This window comes from Sinocyclocheilus rhinocerous, unplaced genomic scaffold (genome assembly GCF_001515625.1).
Source record: "Sinocyclocheilus rhinocerous isolate Xijiao unplaced genomic scaffold, SAMN03320098_v1.1 scaffold283, whole genome shotgun sequence".
Taxonomy (NCBI): domain Eukaryota; kingdom Metazoa; phylum Chordata; class Actinopteri; order Cypriniformes; family Cyprinidae; genus Sinocyclocheilus; species Sinocyclocheilus rhinocerous.
This window is the reverse complement of record NW_015627233.1, coordinates 234,708-243,929: the sequence shown is the minus strand read 5'-3', so window position 1 is coordinate 243,929 and position 9,222 is coordinate 234,708. Positions and strand designations below refer to the sequence as shown.

At 33.6% G+C, this 9,222-nt stretch overlaps 1 protein-coding gene across 1 annotated transcript in view; it reads left to right on the top strand.

Annotated features, from left to right (window-relative positions):
- The first annotated feature begins 845 nt into the window (after positions 1 to 845).
- LOC107723724 (proto-oncogene tyrosine-protein kinase ROS-like) overlaps positions 846 to 9,222 on the top strand; it is a 16,046-nt gene continuing 7,669 nt past the window's right edge. Inside the window, exons 1-12 of the mRNA XM_016532436.1 lie at positions 846 to 1,322; positions 1,410 to 1,455; positions 1,570 to 1,718; positions 2,731 to 2,866; positions 2,949 to 3,153; positions 3,327 to 3,403; positions 4,341 to 4,466; positions 5,238 to 5,422; positions 6,456 to 6,553; positions 6,791 to 7,296; positions 7,470 to 7,673; positions 7,753 to 7,863. Coding sequence (XP_016387922.1) covers positions 1,191 to 1,322; positions 1,410 to 1,455; positions 1,570 to 1,718; positions 2,731 to 2,866; positions 2,949 to 3,153; positions 3,327 to 3,403; positions 4,341 to 4,466; positions 5,238 to 5,422; positions 6,456 to 6,553; positions 6,791 to 7,296; positions 7,470 to 7,673; positions 7,753 to 7,863 — 1,975 coding nt within the window. The 5' untranslated portion in view covers positions 846 to 1,190. The remainder of the gene's footprint in view (positions 1,323 to 1,409; positions 1,456 to 1,569; positions 1,719 to 2,730; positions 2,867 to 2,948; positions 3,154 to 3,326; positions 3,404 to 4,340; positions 4,467 to 5,237; positions 5,423 to 6,455; positions 6,554 to 6,790; positions 7,297 to 7,469; positions 7,674 to 7,752; positions 7,864 to 9,222) is intronic.

The following is a 9,222-nucleotide window of genomic DNA, read 5'->3' as shown; positions in this document are numbered from 1 at the left end:
TCAATCTCAAAGTAAAAGGCGGTACTAAAGTCTGATTTTGTGGTGGATGTGTTCAAATTTGATCATCTTAATTCAAGTGAGGAAGGATTTTGAAAGTCTGAGCACTACTGTAAGGTTAACCCTGCATGGTGTAAATGTTTGAAAATGATTAACAGTTGAAAACATTAGAAATTTAGAAAAGTAATCAAATGTAATCAGTTACATTACTTTAATAAAGTAATTGAAAAGTTACACTACTTATTACATTTTAAGCAGGGTAACTTGTAATCTGTAACCTATTACATTTCCAAAGTAACCTTCCCAACACTGCAGATGATATTGATAGTTATAGGAAACCAGTCGACCTTATTCAGGTTTAATTTTTGACAGGAATGAAATCGAGGCTGTGAAGGATAGAAGTACAGTATGTTGTTTAACAACATACAGACTGTTCAGCTGATAAAATGTCTTTCTGAAACAAGCTTTCAGTCAACAAAAACTCAATAAAACTGTTTTGAAAGATGGCGAAAATAACATGATCTGGGACCTTCATACTGTGTGTGCGTGCCATTTTAAACACTACATTTTTCCCTCACAGCCATCTGTGTTAAATTCAAAATGGCATCTAACCTGACTAAGGTCTATTTTTTTCAGCTGAATTAACCTCTTGCTGTTTACTCTTACTATTCTCAATCTAAAACTGTCTGGATGGTTATGTACATTATCTTAGATATGCTGAAACTGAAACTAAATACCTTTACATACTATAGTGAGCACTTTGTTATTGATAAAATTCACACTTTTCCTTCATTGGAACTGATAGCAATTACATTTTAACCATTAAATAAACACAACACTGCCTTGAATCTATGACAACTGTAAACTGTACAGATAAGAACTTCTACACTTTACAATCAAGTGACCATAGTTCAGTCTGCTTAATCTGTTTGCATGGTTATATATGACACATACTTCGAGAGTCTTCTTACGAAACGCCTGTTTCCGTCTGGTTTCTGGTCAGACACACCTGAGCCACACGGAACAGGTGACCACAAACTTTGAGGGACTGTTAAAGGGCCAGTGTCCCGCCATGGTTGCGTGTTACAGATCGATAATTAAGTCGCTGGGGAAATCCGCTACTGTTATGTGAACAATAACACTGTATTTCTATGCAGGGCATGTTTTGAATCCAGAAGTTCGGTGCATGTGAAATGGAAAAGATTTGTTGGAAAAGGAAGGAAATTACGGGTTTACAGTTTCTGTCAGCGCTACTATTTCTGCTTATTTCTCTCAAAGCTTCATCATGTGACAAATGGCTTCTTGATGCCTCAGTGCACCCCATGGTAAGACTTTTAAGATGAATGATTTTAAGATGAGTTGATTTTTTTTCTCATTTACTTGAGCTAATGTCTGAAATATTGTAATTCTAGACAGCCAAAAGTGGCTTCAGACAGTGTACGGATGCCATTTGCCAAAGTGAGTAGGACTACTGCCAAGGATTTTGTAATCAAGTTTACAATTTATTCGCTTCTTTCACTTCGGTGTCTGTTTACTGATTGGTTTACAAACGTTTATGTTCTTCCTGTCCAGATGTTGCATGTCAGCTCGCAGCACCTTATGCATCCTGGATCGGATCTCATAACATAACTTTGACCTGGGAGCCTCTGAATCAGTCTGATGTGGTGTATATTCTTCAGTGGACCGGTCCTAGTCTGTCTGGGATTTGGGCACAAGCAGAGGTACTGGATGACTTTATGTTTATATATGTTGCTGATTAAATTCCACTGACTTTTGGTGCATTTGTACATCCTAAATTATTGAGTGAAATTCAGCAAAATGCATTTGGGTACAAGTAATTTCCAGGTCATATTCAGTTTTAAAAAATGAAAAGGAAAGAACTATATATTTTTCAAAGAAAAAATGAAGGTTATTGACTAGTAACTAGGATGTTCAAACTCATGTTCAAAACACATTTCTCCCAAATCTCATATTACTGTATGCAAAAGCAATGCTTTTCAAATAAAAAAAATAAGCTTAAATACAATTCAGTATAAAGATATTACCGTGATGTATAATTACAGTTGTACTTTACAAATATACACTGTCTACCATCAAAAGTTTGGGGGTCAGTAAGACTTTTTAATGTTTTTGCTCACCAAGGCTGAATTCATTTGATCAAAATGCAGTAAAACAGTAATGTTGTGAAATATTATTATAATTTAAAATGTAATTTATTCCTGTGATACAAAGCTGAATTTTCGGCATCATTACTCCAGTCTTCAGTGCCACATGATCCTTCAGAAATCATTCTAATATGCTGATTTGGTTCTCAGGAAACATTTCTTATTATTATCAATGTTGAAAACAGTTGTGCTGCTTAATATTTATGTGGAAACCATGGTAACTTTTGATAAATACAAAGAACAGCATTTGTGTTTGAAATAAAAATATTTTGCAACATTATAAATGTCTTTACTGTCACTTTTGATCAGTTTATGCATCATTACTGAATAAAAGTATCCATTTTTTTATTGGACTTTTGAACAGCAGTTGTACAAATTTAATTCACTTACCATTTAAATAATATATAATAATATAAATTATTATAATTATTTGTATATTTTTTGATCATATGAGATTTTTCACATTACAGTAAGCTACAAAGAAAATGTTAATTTTGGAATGAATTATCACCTGAACATTTCTTGAGGTTTTTGCATAAGACTTTACAATTTTCTTTTTTCCTCATAGAATGTGACAGAATCAACATACACCGTCAAACAGTTGGAACCTTTCACCTGCTATAAATTCAGGGTCTGGGCCCTGATTGCAGAAACACACGCTTGCTCTCCAGCGAGCCCTTGGTACCAAACAAAACCATTTGGACGTAGGTTAAATCAACAGTCTTTTTACATTATGTTTCAGAATCAGTTGTTTGAAGCTGTTTAATGTGTTTCCCTTCCAAAAAGTGGCCTCCAGCCCATCCATTGAGGGTATTGAGAGCGTGTCTGGAGAGAGTGTGGAGGTTCGCTGGTCTCTACCTGAAAAACCAGGAGGACCCGTATTGGGCTTCAACCTCAATCTCACATCCAACAAACACGTCATCAGTGTAGCAACTGGAGGAAATGTATTCTTCAACACATTCTACCCGACATTCCATAACACTACATATAGGTAGTATACATACAAAATCTTCCCATTTTTATATTTCTGCAATTTTATGCAACATAGAATGCATTATTTAATGTATTCAGTGTATACATTGTTCATTTTTACACTGTACTAATCTGACGTTATTATTTTTTGTTGACATATAATATTGATTGGACTGACTGCATCTCATACAGGATCTCTGTAGCTGCTGTAAATGAAGAGGGCCAGGGTTCAATCGCTGAAGCCAGCATAACAACACCAGCACAAGTTGGTTAGTTTAAGCTCACAGTGAAACTTTTTCTCTATCCTACAAAAATGACCCTAATTTGCCAAGTAGAACATGTTCCTGGATGTTTTGTTGGTCCTAGAAACAACATTGCTTTTGCTGACAGAATTGTGTTCTAAAATATTTTAGTGTTATTTTATTTATGCAGATTTGTGTATTATAGTCAATTCTATATGTTTTAATAATTTGTATAATAATAATACATTATAATTTCATTGTAAATATATAATCCATTCAAAATTTAGGGCACTATAAGACTTTTGAAAAAAATTCAAAATTATTCATTAAACTGAGCAAAAGTCACAGTAGAGACATTTTTAATGTTATGAAAGAGTTCTATTTCATTTTTTTTTTTTAACTTTGTGCTCATCAAAGAATCCTGAAAAAAGTATCACAGTTTCAACAAAAATATTAAGCAGCACAATTTATTTCAATATTAATAATAATAAATGTTTTTTAAGCAGAAAATCAGCATATTAGAATGATTTCTGAAGGATCATGTGACAACTAAAGACTGGAGACACTAATGATGCTGAAAATTCAGCTTTACTGTCACAGAAATAAATAACATTTTAAAGTATATTAAAATAGTTATTTAAATTGTAAAAATAGTTGACAATATTTTAGTTTTTACTGAATTTTTGATTTAAAAAATGCAGCCATGGTGAGCATAAGACACTTTTTTCAAAAACATAAAAAATCATACAAGCCTCAAACTTTAGAAATATTGACATCAACAATACAAAACCATGTCAGTTGCCATTAAACCTAACCTAAAATCTGAGGTTGTTGATCCAAAAACTCGTCCTACTTGATGAAATCAACAGTACTTCAGCATTCTGCTAATATTTCTCAATGCATTGTGTTTGCAATGCCTTGAAATAAACAATAGTCTTATTGCTCCATCTGTGATGACTTTCAGAGCAGAATGGAGGCCGGTGGGTCTTTGCATCCAGATGGAACTCATTAAGGATGAGAGAAGAGGATGCCGATTTCTTCACTACAGCGCAATGTCTCTCAGACAGTCTAATCGAGAGCAACATCACAGGTCCGTTCTTCCTCAAATCAATAAATATAAAACATTTCCACCACATAAGAGTGCCCACAGGAAAGAGAAATCACAAATGAGAGTACTTCAATATCTCAGTTGTTTCTCTTAGACAGTAAGAAGATTAAATGGAGAGCAAAATTGTCTCCTAAGAAAAAAACCCCAGTAAATGAATTCCCAAGACCAAGTTATAGGCCTACCACACACATTATTTGGTCCCACTTTATATTAAGTGGCCTGAACTACTATGTACTTACATCAAAAATAAGTACAATGTACTTATTGTCTTCATATTGTATTGCAAAACACTTTTGCTGCTATTGAGGTGAGATGTGGGTAAGGTTAGGGACAGGTTTGGTGGTATGGGTAGGTTTAAGGGTGGGTTAAGGTGTAAGGGATGGGTCAACAGTGTAATTATAAATGTAATTACAGATGTAATTACATGCAGATATTTTTTGAAATATAAGTACAATGTAAAAACATGTATGTACACAATAAGTGCATTGTACTAAATGATTAATTTAAATGTAAGTACATAGTAGTTAAGGCCACTTAATATAAAGTGGGACCCATTATTTTTTATAGCTCCATACTTTATGCCAGCAATTAGCATGTTAATTTATTGTAAGGAATTTTAGGACTTTAGGAATTTTTGAGACAAACTTGATACTTACAGTACGTTTGAAAGAGCAACCTTTGAGCAACAAGATGTACCTTTTGTTGTAGATGGTCCTTGATTTCTGACATCTTTTCTCCTATGTTTTTTTTCAGGGGTGGCAGTGCACTACAGTTCCAACCGCATCTATTTCTCTGAAGGGACTCGTATTTGGGTGAAAGGGGCTGGAAATCTCACCGACCATTCAGATCTCAAGCTTCTGCACTCTGCCCCGCTGGAGGTCACAGCACTGACTGTAGACTGGCTTTATGAGAGGATTTACTATGTGTCCAGTGGTAGGGTGTGTATTTACCATTCATTAGGGGACTAAAATGATCACTTAGACAACTTTGAAGGTCAAACATCATGTGTTTTTGTACCGAACAATTAACAAAACCACTTTAATAACAATATTGAAATATTCTGGAATGCCTTGCCCTATAGACTTTTATTGTAAGTGCATTACTGTAAATGTTTTTTGTTTGTGTTCACTCAAAAATGAAAATTGGCTGAAAATTTACTCACACTCAGGCCATCCAAGATGAGTTCAGTTTGTTTATTCATCGGAACAGATTTAGAGAAATGGATCAGTGGATCCTCTGCAGTGAATGGGTGCCGTCAGAATGAGCGTCCAAACAGCTGATAAAAACAGCACAATAATCCACAAGTAATCCACACCACTCCAGTCCATCAATTAATGTCTGGTGAAGTGAAAACCTGCCTGTTTGTATTAAACAAACTTCAACATGTTGCTTTCAGATAAAATACATGTTCTCTATCCATAACATGCTTTCTCCACTGAAAAAGTAATCTCATCTAAATCAGGAGAGAAATATGCACAGTCAAGCACTCTTTACAGGTGAAAACAGTTCTAAACAAATATGTAAGTGGATTCTAATGTGAGAGGACAAAAATTTACTTTTTCACTGGAGGAAACATTATTATGGATTACAGACAGAAGCAATGGTGTAAAGTTAAAATGCCTTTATGATGGATTTGTTTCTTACAAATACACAGCTTCTTGCTAAATTTCTCCAAATCTGTTCCGATGAAGAAACAAACTCATCTACATCTTGGATGGCCTGAGGGTGAGTATATTTTTAAGCAAATTTTCATTTTTGGGTGAACGTGGAAAATAATGTGTTTTTTGAACCTTAAACCGCATAAACACATTTCATTACACCAAATACACCAAATACTGTTCTTTTTAGCAGCATCATATGACCCCTTTAAAGGGCAAGTCAAAACGCAACAGATGCCATCAAGAAAGATTAATACTTTTTTTCATGTAAATAATGTCATTGTACGTTCTTTCCCACAAAAATAAAAAGCAGGTCTACTATTGTGGATTAGATGACTGTTCTTTTCCAGTGGATATAAATCTCAACCTCTCCAGTGACGCTGTAAATATAATTGCAGATCCATATAATGGGTGAGTGTCATAAACATGATTAAAAACTGTTTGGTTAAGCACCGTCTCTGCTTTTATATAAAGCTATAAACCATTGTGTAAACCATCAGCATTACAGTATTTTTATCATATTATTACAAATATGATACTGTAATATTTATTATTACTTATTTATTTATTGCTCCATTAGAGACATTAAAGATTTTAGTTTAAATATTTTGTTAGTTTGACTAATTATGTGAAAATTGTGTTTGTCAGATGGCTTTTCTTGTTGCTGAGCAGTGGAATATATCGTAGCTGTCTTCCAGACGTCTCTGGCCAACAACATGAGATAATTCATGTCGTAAAAACGCCTTCTGTCTCCAACTTTGTGGTCAGTTTCCCCAACAAGAGACTTGTTTATCACGACAGAAGTGATCAAATGCTCAGTGCCACATCTGTGGATGGATTATTTCCCATTACGCTCTACACTAACATTAACTTTGAAGCAAACAGCATTGTTTATGAGGATGATTTCTTCATGCTCACCAATGGTTATGCACTGTATAAACAAGTTGGCCAGAGTCAAGTGGCCACCTTTAATGAATTCGCTATGGACTGTGATGTGATCCATAGTCAAAATGACGGCTTTGGTAATCTATGCTACTTTAGCGCATCTGCGCAACCTTATCCTGTGCCAAGAAGGCCAAGACAACTTCAAGTCCTGTTTGGATCAGATAAAGCCAACGTTTATTGGGATAAACCTGAAAATATGATTGGAGCAAGTGAGTGATATCCAGTTAATGACACTTTTGGATTGTTTTATTAGTAGGAGACTATTTTCAGAATTGTTGTCATTCGTTTATTGAAGCCAGGTTTATTGGTTTAGGTTTCATTTTGCTAACCTATAAAATTGCACATGTTGTCCATTAAATAAATTCAGTTTTGTTCCTCGCAGGTCCATCTGCCTGGCAAAATTGGACTTATGCTATAAACTGCTCGATGAGTGGGTTATTGGTGATGAATTTTAGTGGCCTAACTGGCACACATGCAACAGTCTCGGCTCTGGAGAGTTCACAGCAGTACAGCGTCACTCTCAGGGCTTGTTCCCCTGGTGGATGCTCCAAATCAGTCTCATATGAAGGAACAAGTCTCCAGCCTGGTGATTATATTGATTAATTTTATAATTTCCCTTAATGTTTATAAACTGGCTACTATTAAAAAGTCGTCTTTTTTCTCAGCCGATGAGCCCCCATATATTGCTGCTGCCAGTGAGGATGACATATGGAAGCAAGATTTGGATAGCATTGAATTTGTGGAACAAATGGTGTCTTATATTGGAGATGTAAAAGGTAAGAATCCAGAGAGATCATGTATAGAACATAACAGTGACTCTAAAAGGTATTTACTTTAAATCAAACTAAAAAAAATTGATTTTCACTGTATTCAATACAAAAATATCAGACCAAGTGGCATCAGCAAACAAATTGTGCTATTAGCGCCTCTCAGGTCTAACTTCACTTCCTGAGGAACTTTTTTATTTTATTTTTTTAACCTACTGGTCCCACACAAGTATCCAAGCAGTGTAACCACAGGTGTAGTTCGTTATATTAACAATAAACATATTCCATAAAGTTTGACAATCAGAAAGTTTCCAAGGCTTTTTGCCTTAATTTTATTCTTTCATATTTTGAAACCTAATAAACATATTGTGAAGTGTTTTGATTGAAATGTGTGCTTGAGATATATACTACTGTTCAAAAGTTTTTTTTGTTTTTTCTTAAAGTATCTTGTGCTCATCGAGGCTGCATTTATTTGATAAAAAATACAGTAAAAACAGTAATTTTATAAAATAATATTAAAATGTAAAATAACTTTTCTATTTTACTATATTTTAAAATGTAATAATGTTAAAATTATTTAAAGTTTTATTTGAAATAGAAATCTTTTGTAACATTATGTGTTGTTACGGTCACTTTTTATCAATTTAATGCATCTTTGTTGAATAAAGGTATTAATTTCTTTAAAAAAAAATAAAAATAAAAAATTACGAACACAAGCACTGGAATGATTTCTTTAAAATGCATTGCACTTGTTTTGATATTTTAGTTACACTACCGTTCAAAAGTTTGGGATCAGTAAGATTTGTAATATTTTTTGTCGAAGATTCTTGTGCTGTATTTATTTGATCAAAAATACAGAAAAAACCCTGTTATTTTGTGAAATATTATTGCAATTTAAAATAACAGTTTCTATTTTAATATACTTTAAAATATAATTTATTCCTGTGATGCAAAGCTGAATTTTCAGCATCATTACTCCAGTCTTCAGTGTCACATGATCCTTCAGAAATCATTCTAATATGCTGATTTATTATCAGTGTTGGAAACAGTTGTGCTGCTTCACGTTTTTTGGAACCTATGATCATTTTTTCAGTATTCTTTTATGAATATAAAATAAAAAAACAGCATTTATTCAAAATGGAAATCTTGTGTTACAATATGCACTACCGTTCAAAAGTTTGGAGTCAGTAAATTTTTTTCTTTCTTTTTTTGAAAGTAATGAATACTTTTATTCAGCAAGGATGTGTTAAATGGATTAAAAGTGATAGTAAAGACTTATATTGTTAGAAAAGATTTCTGTTTTAAATAAATGCTGTTCTTTTTAACTTTTTATTCATCAAAGAATCCTGAAAAAAGTATCACAGGTTC